This window comes from Pogona vitticeps, chromosome 3, assembly GCF_051106095.1.
Source record: "Pogona vitticeps strain Pit_001003342236 chromosome 3, PviZW2.1, whole genome shotgun sequence".
In the NCBI taxonomy this organism is placed as follows: domain Eukaryota; kingdom Metazoa; phylum Chordata; class Lepidosauria; order Squamata; family Agamidae; genus Pogona; species Pogona vitticeps.
In genome coordinates this window covers 242278434-242303808 of record NC_135785.1, presented here as the reverse complement: position 1 = coordinate 242303808, position 25375 = coordinate 242278434, and the positions used below count along the sequence as shown (strand labels likewise).

The 25375-nt window shown below is 41.2% G+C and overlaps 1 protein-coding gene and 1 long non-coding RNA gene across 12 annotated transcripts in view; one reads left to right on the top strand and one right to left on the bottom strand.

Moving 5' to 3' along the window:
• Positions 1–25375, top strand: part of TNFRSF19 (TNF receptor superfamily member 19) — a 74473-nt gene that overhangs the window by 37036 nt on the left and 12062 nt on the right. For all 10 annotated transcript variants that reach the window (XR_013543368.1, XR_013543369.1, XR_013543370.1 and 7 more), the window contains 2 exons: positions 1–179; positions 6477–6562. Coding sequence is in view for 7 of the 10 variants with exons in the window: in XM_072993710.2 (XP_072849811.2) it covers positions 1–179; positions 6477–6562 (265 nt within the window). In the remaining 3 variants the exon portion in view is untranslated. The remainder of the gene's footprint in view (positions 180–6476; positions 6563–25375) is intronic.
• Positions 12659–23565, bottom strand: LOC140705597 (uncharacterized). 2 transcript variants are annotated; one of them, XR_013543371.1, is made up of 3 exons: positions 19232–23565; positions 18731–18849; positions 12659–18426 (listed from the first exon to the last, which is right to left on the bottom strand). It is a non-coding gene; the product is annotated as an uncharacterized LOC140705597 (long non-coding RNA). The 2 variants fall into 2 exon arrangements; XR_012085001.2 differs by having other exon boundaries at positions 12659–16889.

Here is a 25375-nt window from a genome sequence, read left to right as displayed (position 1 = left end):
GAATGTGGCTTTGGATATGGTGAAGATGCCCAGTGCATGACATGCCGACCAAACAGATTCAAGGAGGATTGGGGTTTTCAGAAGTGCAAACCATGTTTGGACTGTGCTATAGTAAATCGGTTTCAGAAGACCAATTGTTCTGCTACCAGCAATGCTGTATGTGGAGACTGCTTACCAGGGTGAGTTGTAAAAAGAGTCCCAAGAAATCTGCACATAAGGTATCTGCAGTGCCAGTAGAAGAGGGCTTAGATTCAGAAAATCCTATGGTCTTAGTCTTGGCTTGCTCTGTCACTCTGACCAGATTGCTTTCAGCTGAAGAAAAGCGATATGGATCTCAAACACTAATTTGTGTTAGCAGTAGATATTTCAGTGCCTTGAAATTAATTATTTAATCAAGCACTGTTTCAAAGGTAATAAACTCAGAAATAACATGTACGTCTCTTCCCTGGTCCAATTTAAAATCATTGGGAACTTAAACAGATTATTCAAACATATTCTAAATCTTGATCACACTAACTTTATCAATGTCTTCCCTATTTAAAATGCTTACTTAGTGTTACTGACCTGATTCCTTGCACATCAGTGCACATACATTTGTGTTAAATAGGTGGCACTATCTTTGAAGACACTATATACAGTGGTGCCTCGCTTAGCAATGTTAATCGGTGCAGCAAAAATCACTAAGCGATTTTTAAAAGCCCATAGAAATGCATTAAAACGTGTTTAATGCGTTCCTATGGGCTTAAACTGCTAGTTCCTTTGTTATTTCGACACTGTATGCAAAGCTGGAGTGTCCTCTCCAGAGCACGAAGTCTGGGTAGAATAATATGGAGGATAGGCTGTTACCCAAGCAGCAAATCCCCCCTCTCCACGTCACTGAAATAGTCCAGTGGAGAGGCAAGAGCCAATACAACTGGTTCCAGCGACGTCGCAGGAGTTTGCAGAACAACACGAACTGTCTACGGGACTCCGGCTCTGGATTTTGCCTCGAGGTTATCTCCTGAAGCCTTTTCCATCAGTGGATATAGCCACAAGGCAGTGGAGGTTTGAAATCAGAGTTTTCCTTCTCTTAGATGGGCTGCCTTACATGGCTGACGAGTCCCACCTACCCACTCTGCTCCTCCAGTCATCAGCGGGACTGGTCACCCTTATCAGTGCATATGCACCAACACTGTCATCCACAACAGAAGTCAAAGACAAATTCTATGATGATTTGGCAGCTGCTATCAAAAAAGTCCCTGAGAGAGAGCCGCTGTTCATTCTCGGAGACTTTAACGCTAGAGTTGGTGCTGATCACAACTCTTGGCCCACCTGCCTAGGCCGTTTTGGCATTGGGAAGATGAATGAAAATGGCCAACGCTTGCTGGAGTTTTGCTGTTATTATGGTCTTTGTGTCACCAACACGTTCTTTAATACAAAGCCTCAACACAAAGTTTCCTGGAGACATCCAAGATCGAAGCATTGGCATCAGCTTGATTTGATCCTCACTAGACGTTCTAGCCTATCTAGTATTACGATCACACGCAGTTACCAGAGTGCTGATTGTGATACTGATCATTCCCTGGTATGTAGCAGAATAAAACTGCAAACAAAGAGATTGTATCACACTAAAAAGGAAGGAAGGCCACGTATAGATATCAACAAGATTCACAATCAAAGAAAAGTGGAGGAATTTGCCCAAGCGCTTCAGGAAACCCTTCCAGGCCCAGCTGATGCGAATGCACCTGAACGATGGGAACACTTCAAGAACGCTGTTTATAACACTGCCCTGTCCACATTTGGCAAGAAGACCAAAAAGACGGCTGACTGGTTCGAAGCCCATTCAGAGGAGCTGATTCCAGCCATCGAGGATAAGAGGAGAGCTCTAGCAGCATACAAAGCCTGTCCTAGTGAGTACAACTTGCAGGCTCTTCGAGCTGCTCGTAGCCAAGTCCAACAGACTGCCAGGAGATGTTCCAATGATTATTGGCTTCAGCTCTGCTCTCAGATACAGATAGCAGCGGACACAGGTAACATCAAGGGAATGTATGACGGTATCAAGCAGGCTTTAGGTCCAATACAGAAGAAATCTGCTCCCTTGAAGTCTACTACAGGCGTGATCATCCAGGACCGAGCACAGCAGATGGAACGCTGGGTGCAGCACTACTCTGAGCTATATTCTAAAGAGAATGTAGTAACGGAAGAGGCACTAAATAACATTGAGTGCCTGCCTCTCTTGGAAGAGCTGGACAGTGAACCAACTTTAGCAGAAATAAAAGCGGCCTTGGATTCCCTTGCCTCTGGCAAGGCACCTGGAAAGGACAACATCCCCGTTGAAGTTTTGAAGTGCTGTAAAGAGATCATCACCACTGAGCTGTATGAACTCTTTTGTCTTTGCTGGAGAGAAGGTGGAGTACCACAGGACATGAAGGACGCAAACATCGTCACATTGTATAAGAACAAAGGCGACAGGGGTGACTGCAATAACTACCGTGGTATCTCTCTTCTCAGCGTGGTAGGGAAGCTGCTGGCCCGTGTTGTGCTGAAGAGACTTCAGGTGCTTGCAGACAGAGTGTATCCAGAATCACAGTGTGGTTTTCGAGCTAATAGATCCACCACCGACATGATATTTTCCCTCAGACAGTTGCAGGAGAAATGCAGGGAACAACAACAGCCACTCTTTGTGGCCTTCATAGATCTCACAAAGGCCTTTGACTTGGTTAGCAGGGATGGACTTTTTAAAATACTTCCCAAGATTGGATGTCCACCTCAACTCCTTAATATCATCAGGTCCTTTCATGAGGAAATGAAGGGCACTGTAGTTTTTGATGGCTCAACATCAGATCCCTTTGACATCCGAAGCGGAGTAAAACAAGGCTGTGTCCTTGCGCCGACCCTGTTTGGGATCTTCTTTGCTGTCATGCTGAAGCAGGCCTTTGGAACTGCAACAGAAGGTGTCTATCTCCGGACTAGATCAGATGGAAAGCTCTTTAATCTCACTAGATTGAGAGCGAAGACCAAAGTCCAACTGAAATGCATGCAGGACTTCCTCTTTGCTGATGATGCAGCCATTGTTGCCCACTCTGCTGAAGACCTCCAACAACTCATAAATCATTTTAGCAAGGCCTGCCAAGACTTTGGACTAACTATCAGCCTGAAGAAAACACAAGTCATGTGCCAGGGCGTGGACTCACCTCCCTCTATTACTATCTCCATGCAAGAACTGGAGGTTGTTCATGAATTTGTGTACCTTGGCTCAACAATCTCTGACACTCTCTCCCTAGATGTCGAGCTGGATAAACGCATTGGGAAAGCAGCTACCATGTTCTCTAGACTCACAAAGAGAGTATGGCTTAATAAGAAGTTGACGGCATACACCAAAATACAGGTCTATAGAGCCTGTGTCCTGAGCACACTCCTATACTGCAGCGAGTCCTGGACCCTTTGTGCACGGCAGGAGAGAAAGCTGAACACCTTCCATATGCGTTGTCTCCGACGCATTTTTGGTATCACCTGGCAGGACAAAGTTCCAAATAGAGTAGTCCTAGAACGAGCTGGAATTTTCAGCATGTATACAATATTGAAACAGCGCCGTATACGTTGGCTTGGGCACGTCGTGAGAATGGCTGATGGTCGGATTCCAAAAGATCTCCTGTATGGAGAATTAGTGAAGGGAAGCCGCCCCCGAGGGAGACCACAGCTGCGTTACAAGGACATCTGCAAGCGGGATCTGAAGGCCTTAGGAATGGACCTCAACAGATGGCAAACGTTGACGTCTGAGCGTTCAGCCTGGAGGCAGGCGGTGCATCATGGCCTCTCCCAATTTGAAGAGACACTTGTACAGCAGGCTGAGGCAAAGAGGCAGTCCCGAAACAAGCAAAACCAGGGAGCTGGCCAGGGGACAGATTGGATTTGTCTCCAGTGTGGAAGGGATTGTCACTCTCGAATTGGCCTTCTCAGCCACACAAGACACTGTTCCAAGATCTCCATACAGAGCACGATACCATAGTCTCTCGAGACTGAAGGATGCCTACACAAGGGCTTAAAAACTAACCTTATGCGAAAATCCTCCATTGTGGTGGCCATTTTCAGTGCCTCTAAAGCGAGGCAAAACAGCGGGCGGCCATTTTGTTTACCTGGCGGCCATTTTTGAACCGCCGATCAGCTGGCCAAAAATGGGGGCTTTGCGATGATCGCTTCCCTGCGATCATCGCAAAGCAAAATTTCCCCGTAGGGGCCATCACAAAGCGATCACTCTTGTGATGGCAAAAAGTCCATCGCAAAGCAATTTCATCGCTATATGGAGCGATCGCTATGCGAGGCACCACTGTACTTATAAGACAGTGGCCAAAATCCTGTTGCACAGTTATACAAAAGGTGTAACTTTTATCAGTGAATTAGCATACATTAAGAAATCTCCTCAAATATTATCTGTTGCACACCATATATGCAACAAATAGTGCTTGTAGATAATTCTTAATTTATGGCAATTTGCTGCTAAAAGTTACACCTTTTGTGTAACTTCACAACAGGATTTGGGGCAGTATTTTAAAATATTCCCAGATGAATTTGAATGTAATTTACTGAGTTTTTTTTAGAAAGACTTCTATTTGGCAGATAGAACTCCCAGAATGCAGAATTATGGGATTTGTAGTAAAAAAAAATTCCATCCCTACGATTGTCTGCTTATTACTATTTAGCATACCTAGGAAATTAGTTCTCTATGATCCTGGTCTAGTTCTTCCAATACTTTCCATACCTCTGTTGTACTGAATCACAATCATATGGTATATAATGTCCCCAAAACATTTAACGTTACCGATTTATTTCCTCCTGTTTGAATTGTTATGGCCAGCTACTCCACGGTACCAGTTTATTTTCTCTTTTGCTTCAAGGGGCAATTTAGCTCCTTTATTGATTGATTGATTGATTGATTGATTTAAAATACTTATCGATACATTGATATATCAGCAAGGGCTTTCTGTTTGGGAAAGTGTCCTCTGTTGCACTGGCTGCTCCTGCAGAAATGCATTGCACACAATGGACATGGGACCACCGTCTATGGCTGTGGTGGCTATGAAAAAAGAAAGCGCACACTCAGCAGAAGGGACGGTAGCTAGTGCCTAGACATACGTACAAATAGGCAGCTATGCACAGGTAATGTGGGGGGGGGAAATCCATGCGCAATACTGGCAATCACCCCCACCTGATGACAGTGGCATACCTGTCATCAGGTTTGATGTATCTTCCACAGAAATAAAGAAAAATTATTACCCGCCAGTAATATAATGATGGTGCCCTCCCATGAAATTCTTTTGCCAATGTACCGTATTGACATGCTAGCTGTGAAAAATTTAAAAAATCAATACACACACTGCAATAATAGTGGCCACCTTCCTGGCTTCAATTATGAAAAGAAGCAGGGCAGGTTGAGCACACAGGCAGTCCCAGTAAGGAATGCACCAGTCCAACAGAAGTACAAAATAACACAACTCTCACAGTGAAGGAGAAATGTTTCACAGTTACACCGCTGGCTAGGAAAATAATTTAATGTTGACTGTGCATCGTGTGACCAGAAAAAAAAGCAGTGAACTAATCAGGGCCTATGTTAAGCTGTGTCAGTAACCATATATGAGAAATATGAAATCTGTATGTGAGGGTTCAGTGGTTAGCTCTGGTTCTTTTTCAAATAACGCAACAGATCTCTTCAGTTTAGAAATAGAGGTAACATTTATTGGGTTATTCAACAAGAGTCCTGTATCTACAAACGTGTTACAAACCTTCTCCCCTTTTGACAACAGGTCTGACGGAGGGTTCCATTCTTCCAACTTGAAAGGGTTTCCACTCTGGTCATTCCAGGGCCCCAGCCACTCCGGTGGGGTATTGGAGTTTAATAGTAGTCCCTCTTCTCCTTCCAGCAAGGGGATGGTGTCCTCCTCTCAAATGTCCACCCGGTCACACTCCCGGGTGGATTCCCTCATCTGCCACGGGGTTCCAGGAATCCCCTCTGTTGTGTCTCTCACATCCTCCATTCCAATCTCTCCCGTCGTTCTCTTTCAACCCTCTCTCTTTCCTCTCTCAATTTCCTCCACCACTCCTTTGTCTCTTTCTCACCTCAAAATGATGGTTTGGGGTTATGTTCTCTCCTCCGGGCATCCGCCTCTTCCTTCGGGACCCTCAGTTTTTCTGTCCTCCCTGTCCAGGGATTTTCAACCCAAATCCACTCCCAGCCTGCTGATAACTCTCCTTCCCCTCTTTTTATATCACCTAATTCCACCTCTACCACCACCTGCCCTTTTTCTCCCACGCCTGCCAAGATAGTCCCAGTCTCTTTGACCATTAGTCCTTTTAAATCTTTCTCTGTGCGCCCCAGGTCAGGTCCAGGAGGCCTTGTCTTCCTAGGTAGGGGAACAGGTGGGGTTTGACTTACTTTCTCAGCGGTTGACGGGAGGGTGTCTCTCTCACTCTTCGACTTACACTGTTTCTCTGTGTTGCAGATTCTATAGAAAGACAAAGCTTGGAGGTTTTCAGGATATGGAGTGTGTTCCTTGTGGTGATCCACCTCCCCCTTATGAACCTCACTGTAAGTACTCTTGATAATAAAATAATGATGTAGCGTTCATCCTTTGTTAGGTATAAGTCATGTTCTATGCAAATGTGGTTGAGAGGCGGAGCCTGAGAGGAGGAGTCAGTCAGGAGAGAGTCAGTGAGTTAGTCAGAGTCAGAGACAGAAGAGATAGAGATTGAATTAGAGACTGGTTAAGATAAATAGATATAGTTGGTGGACGTTATATGGCAAGAGAATATTGTGTACATCTGAAGAACAACTGGAACCTTTGTGAGGGCACAAAACGTAGGAGGTGAACGTCACACATGACATTTGGGAATTTTTAAAGTACAAATAAACTTATTGAAACAGATCATGTGTCCCAGATAACAGTGGTCTGGGAAACTCCCTTTCCTTTGTGGGGGGGATGATTCTTACCACCAAGAGTGAGGTTCGCAGTTTGGGTGTACATCTGGATCTGGCGCTCACCATCGAGACCCAGGTATCATCAGTGCTCCATTCCGTACATTTCCACCTTCAGTGGATTGCCCAGCTGCGTCCCTATCTTGATGTGGGGGTGCTCACTACGTTGGTCCATGCGCTTGTATTCTCAAGATTAGACTACTGTAATGCACTCTATGTGGGGCTGCCTTTGAGACTGATGCGGAAACTTCAGATGGTACAAAATGTGGCAGCCAGACTTCTTACTGGGGTGAAAAGGCACCAGCATATTTCCCCCATGCTGGCCGCCTTGCATTGGCTGCCCATCCATTTCTACGTTGATTTCAAAGTTCTTATAATTACATATAAAGCCCTAAATGGTTTAGGACCTCGATATCTGGCAGAGAGCCTTCTCCCACCCAGTTCTGCCGGAGTCACTCGTTCCAGCCAGGCCAGGTGGCTGAGGGGCCTAATGCCGAGGGAGGTCCAGAAGGAAAGAACAAGGAGTAGAGCCTTCTTGGCAGTGGCCCTTCGCCTTTGGAATAACTTGCCAGTGGAGATCCACCTGGCTCCCCTCTCTGGGTGTTTTCAGGAATAAACTTAAAACCTGGCTATTTGGGCAGGCTTTCCCTCCTGCCAGATCTTAACTGCCATATCTTAATTACTTATACTTCGCCATCTTGGACTTATATGTTTTTGTTTTTAAATTTGTAAACTGCCCAGAGTAGAGCCTTGGTCCAGATGGGTGGAATAGAAATCTAATAAATAAATCAATAAATCACTGAAATTGGCTTGTTCCCATAATTAACTTTCTGAAAAAAGTAAATGTCACATCACTGAAGTCAGCTACAATTTAAAAAGCAAAAATAATGGGGAAATAAAGGTGATCCAGTTTAAACGCATATAGCTCACATACATTTCAGAAGGAAAGCAATGCATGTGTTTGTATCTTTCCCACTGTAATCACAATTGCAATGATTCCAATTACTTTGAAAATTGTGCCCATATTTATTATTGATGATTATTATGTTTTGTGTATGTCACATTCCTAGATCTTATGAGGCATTGCATTACCAGTGACTAGGTATACTACAAGCCTATTCAGGTAGTCTCATTGCCACCCTTCTGTAAGGATATAAAATTTCCTTGTCTTTGATGTAAAAGAGTGTCTAGAGGCATTGAGGCACTCTATTCAGAAAACTGATGATCTCTGCAACATTTTTCACTTTTGGATGAAAGCAAAAAACCAGGTTTTTTTTTTGTCAGCAACACCATTAGCCAGAACAAAAAGTATTTTATATTTTTAAAATATGTTTTTGCACACACCATGCACACGCACACATACACACACACTGCCATGATTTTTATTTTGAAAAAAGGTTCTGAAATGTAAAGAATAGACAAAACTATTCATGATCTTTACTGGTAAGGAGAAAATTTCTGATATTTTTACTTCACTTGCAAGAATTACATTGACCTAATATTTGCATCCCTATCACCTGCTGTTTGCCCTATTCCCCGAAGAATACACTTCAACTTAATAATCCTTGACTTGATAAGTGGGGTTGAGGATAAAGTATGCAAACAAGGAATCTTTATAATTGCACCATAGGATTTAGTGAATGTTCTAAGTGGGGCTTATTTATTTATGGGCAAAAAGATAGGGTTTACAGATGGAAATAAGGGTCAGTGTACAGCATATATACTCAGAATGGAAAACAGGGATCAATGTGAAGAACAAAAACTCAAGATCAAAATTTTAAAACACGATGCATTCACTAGTTAAACTAACTTTAGCTCTGGAATCATTTAAAGCTTAATACAACTATTTGCACATGGGACAACAACAGACTTAAATTAATTATCTCACATTCTATCTCCCATGTTAACTATCTATTCCTTAATTTTAAAAAAACTTAACTGTTGATGGAGTTGTGCCTATATCACTGCCTATATCTTGTTCTATCATGGATCAGTTTTAGATCCTCAGGTCTAGCTGTCAGACCTGTCGGGTTACTCTGTTGTTTCTCCAGTGTGCTTTACAGTGGTGCCTCGACTTACAAACTTAATCCGTTCCAGAAGATGGGCATAAGTCGAAATGGTCATGTCGAAGTACCATTTCCCATTGAAATGAAAAAAAAATTACCAAAAAAAAAATCACTGGAAGACCCATCGGAAACACGATTAATCCCTACCGGTCTTAAGTGGTCTTAAGTGACTAGATAGGCGGGATATAAATAAAATAAATAAATAAATAAATAAAATAACAAAGAAAAGTAAGCAGAGCATGCAAGACAGATGGAAATGGGGGGAAAGCAATGCAAAAAGCAAACGAAGCATGCAAGATAGATCGGAAATGGGGAAAAAGCAATGCAAAAAGCAAGTGAAGCATGCAAGACAGATCGGAAATGAGCAATGCAAAAAGCAAGCGAAGCATGCAAGACAGATCAGAAATGGGGAAAAAGCAAAGCACCAACAAAGAAACAAACCCCCAAGACCCATTGGAAATGGGGGGGAAATCCCCCCAAAAAACCAAATAAACCACCCAAGACCCATCACAGCACAGAAGTATAACCCCTCATCCCAAAACCATGCTGCAAAAACACCCAGAACAGTTTTTAACCAGGCAGCCTTCTCCAATTGCACACACACTAACCGCTGGGGGGAAAGAGCTACAAATAAGCAGCCTTGTTGCCACCTACAGTTAGAAATTTGAATTTCCCGCCTTTTCCCTCTGCCTTTTTCTATTCATAAGTGGAAGCTCTGGCCGCAAGCAGAAGCAAAATTTTGCGGCTGGAGCTGGTTGTAACTTGAAATGGTTGTAAGTAGGGACGTTTATAAGTCAAGGTACTGCTGTATTTCTGAACTCATTTTAATAGAGTCACATAGCTAGGACGGCAACAGTGGTTATAGTCACTCATGCCCAAGAAAGTGTTGTCATCAGGTTTGGGGGAACTCCAAGTAACCGCCAAAATGGTCATAGTGTACTTTTAATTTTGTTTTTAAAATTTATTCATTAAAAACAGAAAGACAGACATCTTTGTATAACAAGAGGAGTTATACAAAATGTAATCATGGACTAGTTATCCACATTTATATAAGCTAACAAAAATGACTTCATTTAGAGTTGGCTTTGTAGAATAGATGTTCATGCAAAACTAAAGTAGTGCAATCTTTTAACTCTTTCATGATGGATGTTGTATGTTCTATCATTCCCCCGTTGTAGTACAAAAGCTTTGGAGGCAGTAAGCTCTCATAAAATCTAACTGTGCTGATCACCAATTAAGTTCCAAGCTTCAAGAACATAAGTTAAAAACACAAACAATCTTTTTGGATAATTTGTTACTATTAGATAACAAATTTATGTTCTAGTTCAGCGATGGCGAACCTATGGCACGTATGCCACAGCTGGGACACAGAACCCTCTCTGTGGGCACATGAGCCGTAAGTTGCCATAGAGAAATACTTACCTGTCCTCCAATCCCGGATTTTGGCACTCTTCTCTGCTGGTGTAGTGCTCCAGCAGAAGGATGCAATGGCGACCATTACCAGTCTAGCCCAATGGGGGATTGGAGGACCAGTAAGTATTTCTTTGTTAATACCGCCCATGGGGGGGGAGCATTTAACCCTTGCAGTGCTGCAGCAGTTGTTGTTTTTCTAAACTGAAACCTCAGCATTCGGGTTTTAATTGCAGTATTGGCACTTTGAAATAAATAAGTTGATTTTGTGTTGCAGTTTGGGCACTCGGGCCCAAAAAGATTCACCATCACTGTTCTAGTTTATTTTTATTTGTTTCATTTTTAAAGAAACATCTATGTTGGTGTTACAAAATAATAAAATATTATATAGATAACATTCTGAACAGTTAGAATGGTTACTTATGCATATAATGGTTCGGAGTCTTTCATCTAAGAACTAAAGGTTTGAATGCAGCTAATTCTGGATGATGTATATGAAAAGAGCAACTATTAAATGTTATGTTTCTGCATAAATTAATTATAATGTCCATGCTGTAGCAGATTTTCATTTGTTCTTGAACCTGAGTGGGGGACACAGACTTCCTGAGCTAAAAGTTTCCTAATAGGACTGAGACATTAATGAGAACTGCAGAATGCTGGTAGCAGTTGATTATTACCCAGTTAGCTATAAATTTCAGAGCTAGCTTTCATCTTCTCTCTGTCTGCAGACCTTTTAAAACAGAGTTGTGGTTTAAATATTTACTCATGAAAAAGCTGGTTGTGGTTGTTAAAAGACCATCAGAAAGTTGAAAGGATTCTGTAATAGACAAGTAAGGAGTGTAAAAGGCCAGGAGAACTGTAAATATTCCTAGGTAAACTTTGTAAGGTAAACATTGAATTCTCTGTCACTTGATAATAGCAAATAAGGTTTTTGCATAAATTTATTTTAAATACCAAGTTCAAACATCTGCATCTTGTTATGGTAGAATTTTGAGCCTTGTAGTGGCAGTGCAGGTTGCATTTTTAAAAACTTCTTTTAAAGAATGCTAAATTAAGGGATGATTTAGTCAGCCTTTTTTCTTGTTGTGAGCAGAATGACATCTTAAAAATAAATTAAGCAGAACCAGTAAATGGATGTATCTTCCAGGCAGCATGTAACAATTACAAAAAGAACAAACAATAGTGAGAGTTAAATAGAAATAATTACACCAAATCACAGTCAAAGGAAAGTCCTAGCAGCTTTTCAACTTCAGTTAGAACCTGCTGGTATGGCTTAGATGTAGGAGAGTGTTACATTTGCCCAGAAGTCATGTTTCAGCTGTACCATTACTATTTTTCTTATCAGCACATACACATTCATTTTAAATTACTAATTTGCCTTCATTACTAGTTTTAACCACCTACTTTGCTCCTCATCAAAGTTTGAGAACATGTTTCTGAATTCCTGTACACTTCACTGAAGTTCTGAGCTCTATGTTCTGTTTGTGGTTTGGGTCCCATTCTTCCCTCCCAGCAAAGAAACTTAAAACAAACTTGAAGGCATAACAACTACACTTCTTAGCATCAGGCTTTGCTGTAAGTGCCACTGGCTACCTGCGAACAGAGTATTTCATATCCAAACTCTTGGCTGATTTGGGAATGTGCATGATTAGCCTGATCTGTATGTGCATGATTAGCCTGATCTGTGTTCCTGGGGGCGCCAGGAGCTGCTACTGTTTATTTATTTATTTATTTATTGCATTTATATGCCGCCCATCTAGACATAGTCTACTGTGTGCAAGACTTCTTTCTGCAACACGAGGCTTCCTGTTGAAGGTGAATGAAGAATGGTGCCAAAATATGCCATCCATCTGATTCCTTTTCCGCAGCTGTTTGGCTAAGCATAAACATTCTTATACAGTGGTGCCTCACAAGACGATTTTAATTCATTCTGCGAAAATCGTTGTCTTATGAAAAAAATCATCTTGCGAGGTTCCCTATGCATCGGTCTAAAAAAAAAGTCTTGCGAAGCATCGGTCTCAAAAAAAAGTCTTGCGAAGCATGGTCATAGAAAAAAAATGTCTTGCGTGGCACCATAGTGATCGCAAAAACCAATTGTCTGGCGGGTTTTTCATCCCAAGAGGCAATTGTCTAGCAAGGCACCACTGTATTGAATTTTCTCATTGCAAGAACTAGGGTTATAAAATTTATGGTGTTGTATCACTCAGGTGCAAAAATTGGTGGAGTTAGAGTGTTTGTTTTGTAGATGGTTTTTAGCATGAATTAATGGACTCACCAGAAAATTAAAAAGTCATGCTTATAAGACACAGAAACTAGATGTTATCTTTAATAAATAGTTGGATCAGGCAGGGCCAGAGGCTGAGCTAGTTTGAGGCCATGGCATGTGAACTTTTAGCTCTTTTCCCACCAGCCAGAAACTCCTCTCTAAATACTTCCTTATAACAATTGGAGAAATGCTTCCAGTTGCATCAATTGATCTGTGAACCTGTTTGTTGATTTCAGCAATAATGAATGCAGTGAATTCCATCAGCCCTGCAATTAAACTGAATACCTGCCAAATCCACAGACTGCCTTAGATGTTAATGAAAAGCAGTTTTAATTTTGGGATTTCTTTAGCAAGTTCATCATTAAATATGTTGCAACCTCGCTGTTAATGAGTAGGCTGCTAGAAAAAAAGACTTGAGAAAATAACTCAAATGAAACTATTACTATCTTACATTCTGTCCAGGTCTTACTACCGTCTGCGTTGTAATTCAGCTTGGAATTGTTCTTATGGCTCCCCTAGGAGTAAATATTGACTGAAATACAGGTTAGAATCCTGTTTCCCAAGTTATGTGGTGTAATTTGTGTGACATCATCAGCTGCAGCTGTGCTGCAGCCAATTGGGGGGACACTAAAAGCTTCTTTCCTCCCTCAGGGAATCTCTAGGGAACCACTTTGATCTCAGGAAGTCCTTGGGAACCATGGAAGAGGGAAGGAATTGTTTAATGTCAAAAAATCACGACCATAAATCCACCCAACGGGGCTGGAACTGGCAGCAGTGATCTTTAGGCATTAAAGAATTCTTTGCTCTATTCTGTGGTTCCCAAGAGCTTCCCCAGGTTGTTCCCTAGGGATCCCCAGAACTTGGGTGGGGAAGGAAACTTTTAATATCCCTAAAATGGCTGCAGCACAGCTGCACCTGATGTCACACAATTACATCACATAACTTGGGAAACAGGGTTATAGCCACAGTTTGAGAACAGAAATGTGAGATACATGAGCCAGTTTTAAATAAAGAATATATAAATTTTCAAGACAATGATGAGCTGTTAGTGTATTTTCAGAATATGGAATGAAACAGGCAAATATCATGTGCAACTGTAGTAGTACAGCTGGTTTCCCCTCTGGAGGCTTAGTCTATACATGATTGGTTGCACAGGAACAAGTAGTCAGTGATCATTTGTGCAAAAAGGATCTGCTGGAAGGATATGCTTGCACAGTTGCCCATCTGCAGTTGTGTAAGTGACCATGATTCTAGCTTTTGTTGTTTAGTTGCTAAGTCGTGTCCAACTCTTTGTGACCCAATGGACCAGAGCACACCAGGCCCTCCTGTCTTCCACTGCCTCCTGGAGTTTGGTCAAATTCATTTTGGTAGCTGAGGCGGACAGCCCACACATCACTCCTGTCAGTTATTTTAGAGCTCTAGTGCAGGAGCCTGTGACAGGACAGGAGGGGCAGAGTCAAGAGAACTGAGAGAGACAGAAAAGCAGTTAGGAAGAAGATTGTGAAGTGTTTAGACAAGAGATTGGAAAGTTGGTGTGTTAGAGAATATAAAAGAGTTAAAAGTAATAAGAAATACATAGTCAGAATATATTAAGACCTTGATTAAAGTGAATAAATACCAGCAAGCTTACATGTGATCAAAGCCACATTTATTGAATGAATAATAAAAGAACATCGATGATTTTGCTTCTGTGATTTACCTACCAAACCATAAATAAACCATGTTATATTTGGCAGCGATAATCTGAGATTCATGATTGGTACAGTGAGGGTAATACCTCTGGAGGCAGCGTAAAAGGGTAAAAAGAACAAGTCGTGTCCAAAAGTAGACCTGCAAGTGGGAAAACAAACAGGGGACACTGGGGGTGCACGACAGTATCTTCGATGACACTGTCCAACCATCTCGTCCTCTGTCGTCCCCTTCTCTTCTTGCCTTCACACTTTCCCAACATCAGGGTCTTTTCTAGGGACTCTTCTCATGAAATGGCCAAAGTATTGGAGCCTCGGCTTCAGGATCTGTCCTTCTAGTGAGCTTGATTTCCTTAAGAATGGATAGGTTTGATCTCCTTGCAGTCCAGAGAATTCTCAAGAGTCTCCTCCAGCACCACAATTCAAAAGCATTAATTCTTCGGCGGTCAGTCTTCTTTATGGTCCAGCTCTCACTTCCATACATTACTACTGGAAAAAACATAGCTTTGAGTATGCGGACCCTAGGATGTGGTAATGAGTTCATCTCTTCTTCTCTTCTGCTGTCTTCACTCACATGTTTAATGTTTCTGTGCCACATACATGTTCCTTTACTGCTGATAGCAGCTACTAAGCCAGGAGTGTCAATGCCACAGCAGACAGGGCTGATATACCAGTATAACACTGGACCCTAATATTAACTGTAGCTTTGTGTTTGTGTATTTATCATTGCTGAAACTTTACAGGATTCTGAAAAGCTGCCAGCAAAGCAAGTCACAAGATGACTTTAAAGTATTTCATTATGTAATTGGTTTATTTGGTTGATCAGGCACATATGACTTCTTGTGAATTAGATGATCTCTTTCAATATAGACTCTTGTGATTTAAATTAATCTACACAATCTGACAGTCTGAAAGAAAGAAAAGGGGCTTATTGTAACTTTATTCTGACTTCCTTTTCTACCATCACAGTGTTCTTTCCTGAATGAAGTTTTTTGATTCAAATGCTTAAGTCTTCCTAGCTTGTTAATGATTTTCTCATTTATCTAATTCCAGATGTCTTTGAGGCTGATAATACAGAATTCTAGTATTGTAGTTTATTGGCCACTGTGTTCTGTAAGTGAACCTAAAACAGATTCACAAAACTATATCTTGCACTGACAACTGTTTTCTGTGTGGTGAACTTATACTATCACAACTTTCCCTCCCACACTGTGAGTACAGTCAATTTACAGTGGTTTCCTGCAAGCTGTCCTTTTTTTATAAGTCACAGTTATTATCCTTGTTCTGTCAGCCAAATCCATACCCCATAATGGCTGCCTTAACTTCACCCTAGTTGCTCATACCATAGCTGCTTATAACTTCCTATGTTTCTTAGTGCTGAATAACTGACTTCTGTAAGGCACGTGATGGTGCTGCGGGCTAAACTGCAGAAGTCTTTGTGTGCTGCAGGGTCAGAACACCAGCAGTCGTAAGATGGAATTCACGTGACGGAGTGAGCTCCCGTCGTTTGTCCCAGCTCCCCGCCAACCTAGCAGTTCAAAAGCATGTGCATGCGAGTAGACAGGTACCATCTCGGTGGGAAGGTAAACAGCATTCCGTGTATAGCCGCACTGGCCACGTGACAACGGAAACTGTCTTCGGACAAACACTGGCTCTACGGCTTGGAAACGGGGATGAGCACCACCCCCTAGAGTCGAACACAACTGACTAAAATGTCAAGGGGAACCTTTACCTTTACCTAAGGCAGTCCAGCCCTGTTGTGATGTCAAGGCAACTAAACCAGAGGAGCAATAACTCTTTGTCCTCATAGACTCATTCTGGCACTGCTGATGACCAACTTTTAAAAGTTGGAAGCCTAGGAAATGAAAGAAGAAAGGAATAGACTTATTCTGGCACTGCTGATGATCAACTTTTAAAAGTTGGAAGCCTAGGAGGTGAAAGAAGAAAAGAATGTATTTCAGTAGGAGATCAGAGGAGGAATAAGAAAGTGCAGTACGTCTGAAGAGGAAGCTTCTGAGCATGGATGTCATGTTGATGCGGCCTTATTTAGCTAGTGATTAATTGAAGCTTGTGGAAGGGAAAATTTGCCCACTATATTGGCTACTGTATTCCACCATATGTTGTTTGGCTTAAGACTGATGTAGTTGCTGTTGAGATTGTGATGCTATTGAAGTGCTGTTCAGAGATACACCAAAATTCACTTTTTTGGAAAAGATCTCACATTAGTTTAAATAAATTAAAGTGCTTTAAGAAAGACGTGGCAAGAACTTCCATAGTTATTCCACTGCTATGTGAAAACTGAGAAAGCAGGTTCTTCTTCTTGGCCTCTGTGAATCACACTCTGGGTGATCCATGCATGCGCGGAGCCTCATCAAAAAGTTCTAGAGCTTCTGTGGTAGCATGAAACACATTAGAATAAGGCCCCTCCCCCCTCGTATAAGTACCTTGGCACCAACACTCCCCTTTCAGTTTCTTTCAACCACCATGTTGAGAGCCTCATAGTTCTGCTTCTGTGAGTAAAAGAGAAAGAGAGTTTATTCTTGATTCCTTCCTGTTATCAATCGTTTTTCCTTTAAATTTTTAGATACAAATTCATTATATCAGAGATTTTTTCCTTTCTGCTTCGTTTGACCTCTGGCCGCAGCAACCCCCCCATCATCGCTTTTTCTCCTCAAATTATTTTTCTCCTATTCATGGCCCCTTTGGGCCCGCTTAAACACTGTGTGGTCTGTGATAACAAAATACTACTCTCTGACGGCCATGCCATTTTTTTTTTTTTTGCTTGGGAGAGGCACACCAGGCATCTTCCTGCCATCATTGTAAGAACTTCAAGCGTGAAGTCCTCCATTCTTGCTTATTCAGATTAAAACTCTGTCTTTGGGTACAGTCCCTTCAACCAACCAAAACGGCCCAACCTCCTTGTAAGGCCACCTCACAAACCAAAGCAATGGAGAAGGCTCTTTCTGAAGCCTCAAAACAATGTCCATCACCACACCATCCCACTCCATCCACTTCGTCTAAAACTTCAAAAACCCATAAATCGAAGTGCTCGATACCAAAATCCTCGATATCAAAGCTCTCCACTAAACGTCAAATGTCCACTGAAGCCTCTTTGGTTCTGGAACTTTCTCCGCCTAAAAGATCTAAACAGCATAAGTCTAAAGCACAAACATCAATACTAGGACACTCAACCTATCAACACCGAAGTCGATCGACAATCCGTCGATTCCCAATGCGATCCCGATTATTCTGATCATGGATCCAGACCTCAGATGCAGTCAGTATTACTTACCTCACCGGAATCCGACCTTGTCAATGCCGACCAACCATCACTGGTGGAAGACTTCCAAACTTACTCCCAACGTATGATCCGTATAGCTAAGTCTCTCAATCTCCAAATCCACCGTCCTTTGACAGAACAGGCCAGTTGTCTATATGACCCAATCTCTAAAGATACAACTACTCCAGTACACATCTTGATGCTTCCGTCTCTACTCAGCACCGCTCAACCATCCTGGACAAACCCAGCCTCTTCCCATACCATGTCTAAATGAATCAATAACCTCTACAGTGTCCATGATCCTGGAGGTCTATTTCTTCAAAAACAACCAGCTCCAAACTCTATTTTTGTCGAAGCCTCATAATCCAGATCTTGACAAACCCTCATGCCACCAAATAAAGACAGTAGGGTTGACTCAATGGGGAGATGGCTTTATTAATCAGCAGCATTCACCATGTGTGTCACTAACTACCAGGGAGCCATGAGTGCATATCAACGTTTCCTTTGGGACAATATGTCAACCTTTATCGGATCTTTACCAGAAGATAAAAAACTACTCGCTCATACCTTTCAACAAGAAGGTCTTTCTGTTGCCAAACGACAGATGCTTTCTGCTAGCCACATGGTAGACGCCACAGCAAAGTCCATGGCCACTTCAGTAGCCTTATGATGTTTCTCTTGGCTAAGGACAGCTGGCCTGGCTGAGGATGCCCGTGCACATACCAAAGACCTTCCATTCGAGGGGGCAGGCCTCTTTAATGCTGAAACTGATGATATTTTGGAAAACGTGCAAAAGAATAGATCAGCAGCTAGATGTTGGGGAGTTTACCCATCTTACCAACAATACGCCCAACAAAACCAACGGAGATAATCGTACAACTCATATCAAAAATTCCAATGTGATCCTCCAAAACAAATATCTTATACACCCTATTTCAGAAATCAAAGAAATAAATCCCGCCAAAAACCCATTACTAGGTGCAACGACCGCAGGCCCAAACATCATGTTTGACGTTCCCATGACCAAGATTGCATACCACTCCACCCATCCTGCCCTCTGGAAACACCTACCTGTTTGGGAATCCATCACTACAGATGCCTGGGTTCTGTCCATCATCTGCAATGGCTATCGCATCCATTTCTTCCAACTTCCTCCGGCAACACACGCCATCACTCCACCATCTCCAACACTACAAGAGGAAATAAAAAATTTACTCCTCAAAGACGCCATACAACCCATCTCACAACAGAACAAAGGGTTCTTCTCTCGCTATTTCACCGTACCAAAAAGGATGGAGGTCTTTGTCCTATCTTAGACCTACCAGAGTTAAACAAATGCATCATTACCACAAAGTTCTGTATGGTTACCCTCGAATCAGTTCTCCCTTGACTCTGCAAAAAGGACTTGTTTACTGTCATAGATCTCAAAGACGCATACTTCCATATTTCCTTACATCCCTTAGAAAATTCCTTCAATTTGAGCTAGGATCACAAGCCTACCAATTCAAAAGGCTTCCTTTTAGCCTTGCAACAGCTCCAAGAGTGTTCACCATGGCACCGGTAGCTGCTTACCTCAGGTTGCAAACGATTCTCATATTTCCATATATCAACAATTGGCTCCTCGTAGCTCATTCCTGTTGCAAGGCCCAACGAGACACTCACTTCACCCTTATCTTCCTTCGCAATCTCGGTCTCGCTGTCAACAAACAGAAATCAAATTAGAGACCTAGAAAGATTATTCATTATATAGGCACATGCACAGATTCCACACAAGCTCGCGCCTTTCTTCCTCCAGACAAGAGAGAAAATCTAATCGCATTACTTCAAATTATTCCCCAAGTCTTGTTTGCCCCCATCATCAGCATCCAGCCTCTGTAATAAGTAGATATGTAATAGAAGCCCAAAAACACAACAGTCAGGGCTTCTCTGTCAACAGTAAAATCATTTTATTTATAATGCATTGCACTCCCCACTCATCATCTTCTGTCTAGACTTCTCTTTCCCTGGAGCTGAGAGGTCCTCTGAGGTACCTCTGGATTAGCAACTACTGTACATTTGTATTTCTGTTCAAGCTTCTTTTCATCTAGCTTTTTAAAAGCTGCCTTTGAAAGCACAGTCTCAATGTTTTATTCTCTGATGGAGCCTCACCCTCCTGAAGAGACTCCAAATGAGTGAAAGTTCACCTGCACCCCAGGGGATCTTTGCTCCATTATGTCTTCCAAGCAGTCTGGAAGTCAGTTGCATATATGCTTATTCATTCTGCTTGTTAAATTTTACTTGGAAAGGGAGGGGGCTTTATATTAATGATCCACAGATAGAATATCTTATACTTCTCACTTTATAGATATTGTGTCTCTTTTTCATTAGAATATACATTTGTGTGTATAGATGTCAAATATCTTTAATGTATGGCTACTGACCAAATTCTGGATGTATGGTTAGTTTGGATACTAAGCCCCTTTTGAGCCTGAATGTTCTACAGATATGCCATATTATGCAGATACTCAGTTCCATTTCTGAGCAAGATACTAAATTATTATGACATGTTTCCTAGTGTTCAATGTGAAAGAATCAGGATATCCTCCTAGCTTCCAAGTGTTCAATGTGAAAGAATCAAGATATGATCCTGCAGTCAGCCTGGAAGACACTGTTGTTCTTGGACTTTCTGATGGAGCAAACATGGACAGTGTTGATATGAGACTTGGGAGGGGGGGTGTACCATAAGGTTCCTGAAAGTCCCTCATACTGAAAGTTACATGAGGAAACCATCCAGAGATTGATGTAAGATATTTTCAGTCCAAGGTTGAAATCTAATCCTATCTGTTTTCATCTATTTATCCTATGTCGCCATTAAACTATTGAATAAGTGTCTGAAAGCTCCTTGGCATGGATAAGGATGAGCAGACTGGAGACTAATCCAGAAAAGTTGCTGTAAATTTGACCACAAAAATGTAGGCTGCAGCTAATTCTGATTGGGATTATGCCGTCAGGTTTGTGGTTGATCTGTTTTACCAGGCAGCTGCTGTGGTAGCAGTGGCTACTGTCCACTTAGGTTTATATATGGCTTTATTTATTGCCTGCTTTTAAGAGAATTTGGGAATCAAGTGCTTACCAGGTTGCTTCTGTACCCATATGGACCTGCATGGGTACTAAGATCAATTGCTAATATGCTTATCAATATGATTAGCAGATTAGTAAGCAAAAGAGATGGAAACCTTTTCAGTGGTCTTCTTATATTTGTGATGTTCTGTTCCTGAACACTTTTTGGCCCTATTCAGGTATTATAAACAGTACTGTAATTGTTTGGGGCTGTATGCATGGTGAAGAGGACAGCACACATACAAGTCATGTGCCCCAAATTTTCCTCCACCCAGAAGTCACTCAGAGGTTCAGAAGAGGCAGCGGTGTGTTAATGTGATCAGCAATTCTGATCACATGAATACACTTCATGCTGAACAGTGAAAAGTTTGGCTGACTTTTGGGGAGCAGGATGTAGGGTATGGGAATTAACAAGCCATCCTGTTCAAATAACATGTTTTATTTTATGTAGAATTTTAAAAAATACTTGAATTGAACCCTTCTTTAGTTTATGGCTCTATTTTAAATTGTTAAATCTCTTGTGCAAAATTGTATGCCAAGTGGTTTGGCTGGTTTGGAATATGTTTGAGTGTTCTCTTACTTTTATAATTTTAGACATTGGTGTTTTAACATATTGTATTGTATAGTAAATGGATCAGTTAATCATTGGTTGTGCACTATGTGCATCCTGCTGTATTCAGGAATGCTGTTTCAGTAGTCTGTGATATTTGGCATTTTTTTCTGAGAAAGGAAATGAAAGTGTTAATTTTAGCTACAGAGTTTGAGAATATCAGTATTTCTCATAACCAACTTCTGCACAAGTTAGTACTAGAATGTACCTTTCATCTTATGAGTCAAGCTTATAATTAGCATCCTTCTTTGCCAGAGGCTGAGTGAGTGTTTGTTTTAGGTATACTATGTCTGCAAAATATTTAACTTATTCATTACTTTTTATTAACAGAGAGATAGCTGCTCAGTTATCAGATTTAGGCAAACTTGAAATTCTTCAGGTGGAATGGGATAATGATTGACCTATACTGAATGAATACCCTCTGTGGTTTTTCTTACATATTTATTTATTTGACCTTTAAGGGCTTTTACAATACTTGTGTATTCATACTTTGAATTTAGAAAGCAACATTTGATGTTAATTAGTGACTAATCTGCTAGATACAGCTCATTAAACAAATAGATTGCATGATTCTTATCCAAGGACATTATCATATATTTGTTGTTTGTGCTCAGAATTTACAGTACCATCAGCTTCAATGTCTTGAAATGGGTTTTTAGTGACATTTCATTTTTGTCTGTATAATGAAGTAACATACTTCAAAAATGCTATTTTTTTTTACCCCAGGCTATACATACCATACTGGCTGGAGAGCTCAGTGGTTTATATATCTGGCTGCAGAGCCAGAGGTTGGGAGTTTGATTCTCCACTGTACCTCCTGCAAGTAGTGCCAGACTGTGTGGCCTTGGGCAAGCTGCCCAGTGCCAGGACACCTCCTAGAAAAGGGGATGGTTAACCACTTCTGAAGTGCTCTTTACCTGGAAAACACTGAAGAGAGTTGCCATAAGTCAGAATTGACTTGGCCGCAAATTATTATTTATATTACATACCATGTTTTGTAGTTCCTCAGGTTAGAAGTTAGAAGTTCTAATAAAGGATGAAATCCTGTTGCCCCGACACCCATATCACCCTTCCTTCTTTGAAGGAGTGCTACCACTTTGGGCCACTGAAGTATCAGGTGTGTCCCTGTCCCTAAATTCCCAGGTGGAATGTCTAACTTCCTTTGGGTGCATGCATTAGCTTGTTCTTCCCAGGTTTCCAGCAGACAGGCAGTCTGTCACAAACTAGCTCTACAACAAGCAGGAATAGGACAATGATCAGAGCTCTTATGAACAAGTTGCTAGGCACTCTAGGACAACAGTTTTCACCACAGGATATGTGTAAGATTCTTCAGATGTATTGTGGGTGAGCTGCAAGGTTTTTATAATAGTTCCCAGAAATTTGCAGTATCTCAATCAGCATGCTTTCCTGGAAGAACAATGTCCCATCTCTTCTTAATCATACTTACAAAGGATTGTCCATCTGTCAGCTTTTGGTAACAACCAGTAGTAACATCTGAAATGCTGGTAGTAACATTGGATATTCATGGTGTTTCTCCTTACATCCTTTTCTCCTGTCCATCATCTTTGCGCTGAACAGTTGCAGTATAGGTGACACTTATATACAGAAGTAGTATAAAAATGTTCAGTTACTCATGGAATTACTATTTTTAATTTGTGTTTATTCTCAGCAATACTACTGTAAATTATGAATTTAAAACTTAATATAAATAAATACATTAATTGAATACCTGTAAACATATAAATGTAACTTCAGAAAAGTGGTTTGTTTATGTTTGTGTGTTTTTGTCATGGTAGGACCCAGAGTCTTTCATAGAAAGATTGGTGGGATGTAAGATACAAAAGGTCAAGAATCATTGCTTTGGTGGAAGGGGTGAAAAACTTTGCCTGGAAGTTGCAGGCATCCTTCAGTCTCAAGACACTATAACATGTTCTGTATGGAGAACTTGGAACAGTGAAGACAAATACAGTCTGTCCCCTGTCCAGCTCCCTGATTTTGCTGCTTTCGGGACTGCCTCTTTGCCTCGGCCTGCTGAACAAGTATCTCTTCAAATTGAGAGAGGTCATGCTGCACTGCCTGCCTCCAGGCTGAACACTCAGATGTCAAGGTTTCCCATCTGTTGAGGTCCATTCCTAAGGCCTTCAGATCTTGCTTGCAGATATCCTTGTATTGCAGCTGTGGTCTCCCTCTGGGGCGATTTCCCTGCACTAATTCTCCATACAGGAGATCTTTTGGAATCCAACCATCAGCCATTCTCATAACATACCCAAGCCAACGTAGACATCGCTATTTCAGTAATGTATACATGCCTGGAAGTATGTATGTATGTATGTATGTATGTATGTATGTATGTATGTATGTATGTATGTATGTATGTATGTATGTATGTATGTATGTATGTATGTATGTATGTATGTATGTATGTATGTATGTATGTATGTATGTATGTGTATATATACTAGTTTCTGTGGGGCAACTCTTGATGCTGTTCTTTTGGGGCAATAGCAGGAATGCAGCATAGACCTAATATTTTAAGTGTATAGTGACTTTAGCCATCATATAGTTATGGTTGATGAGAACTGTTATCCCACCACCAAAAGAAAGAAGCGTTATTTTCTATTTTTGGCAACCTTTTATTGTGGCCATTATTTACTTGCAGTTCTACTTCTCAGCCCTGTTACATTCTTTCTGGTGCGATTTCTTTAGAGATCCAGTTTTTAGATTTCTGTTTGGTAAATGCTGGTGAGTTGAAGTTATGTTGTTGTTTGTTGACTGTTTCCATATGTATGTGGTGGCTTTAATAATATCTTCTTACCTTAAGCTGCTTAGCCAAGAAAATACTTTTCCCAATGTGGATATCTGTATATTCCTCAATTTTAAAAAAAGAGAGAGAAATACTCAGTTTTAGAAACTATACCCTCCTCAAAGGGAAGATATTTGGACCACAGATCAACCCCCCCTCACTCAGAAAATGGGCACTTAGATGTACCTTAACTTCCATCTTATGTAAACACTACAGCACAGTCCCACCAGCTATCCCACTTTCTGATATAGTGCATCACCAGTGATGTGGGTGAGAGAGAATAAAAGAGGTCTGCCCTTTTAGAGAATTAAAGAATAGAGCTCACCTGATGTACTAACTTCCTTGGAATGAAAGTACAAGAAGAGTGTATTGATGTGCCCATGTTTTTGACTGAGGAGATGGGTTGACTATAGAACAAATGACACAGCCCAATGATAGTGTATTAGGAATTGTAATGCTGCTAAATCAGTTGTATAAATAAAATACAAAAATAAAAAATGGTTTCATCTCAAAATCTGTGAATTATTCACACTTTCCATTGTAGTTCAGATGTCTTTAGAAATTAGGAAAGCACACCATTCTCCCAAAAACTGCCATCTAGTGCAGAGGGAGAAATTATTTTGATAGACTGTTACAACAGAAATAACAGAGTCTTGTGGCATTTTGAAGGTTAAGAGGTTTGGTTGTCTTTCAGGTGCCGCTGGATTCAACAACTTAGAGAAGTCCAAGAAAACAGGAATATTTCTTTGTTGGTATCTATTCTAGAAAAACATCTGGTCTCTTCCCGATAAATTATATATGTGGGAAACAACTGAGAAAATATAGTATTTTAAGTGTACATATAACATAAGCACAAGTGCTGTACTACTCAAGTATTTCTTGGGGGCTTCCCATAGGCTGTGATTGACCACTGTGCAAACAAAGAGCAGATATAGATTCGCGTTTGGTATCATCCATCAGTTTTCATCGACTGAACATTTGTTGCTTAGTAAGTTGCAACCAGAGTAAAACCAGAGTAAAAATGTGCTACTTATATACCACAATTCTTAAAGCACACTCTGGGCATAAAGCATATTTATGCCGACTACATATTGCCCCCTCTCCGCAAGCTGGGTGCTCAATTTACAGACCTTGGAAGGCTGAGTGAACCCCAAGCTAGCTATGTGGGATTGAACCGCTTAACCACTATGCCACAAGGCTCCTC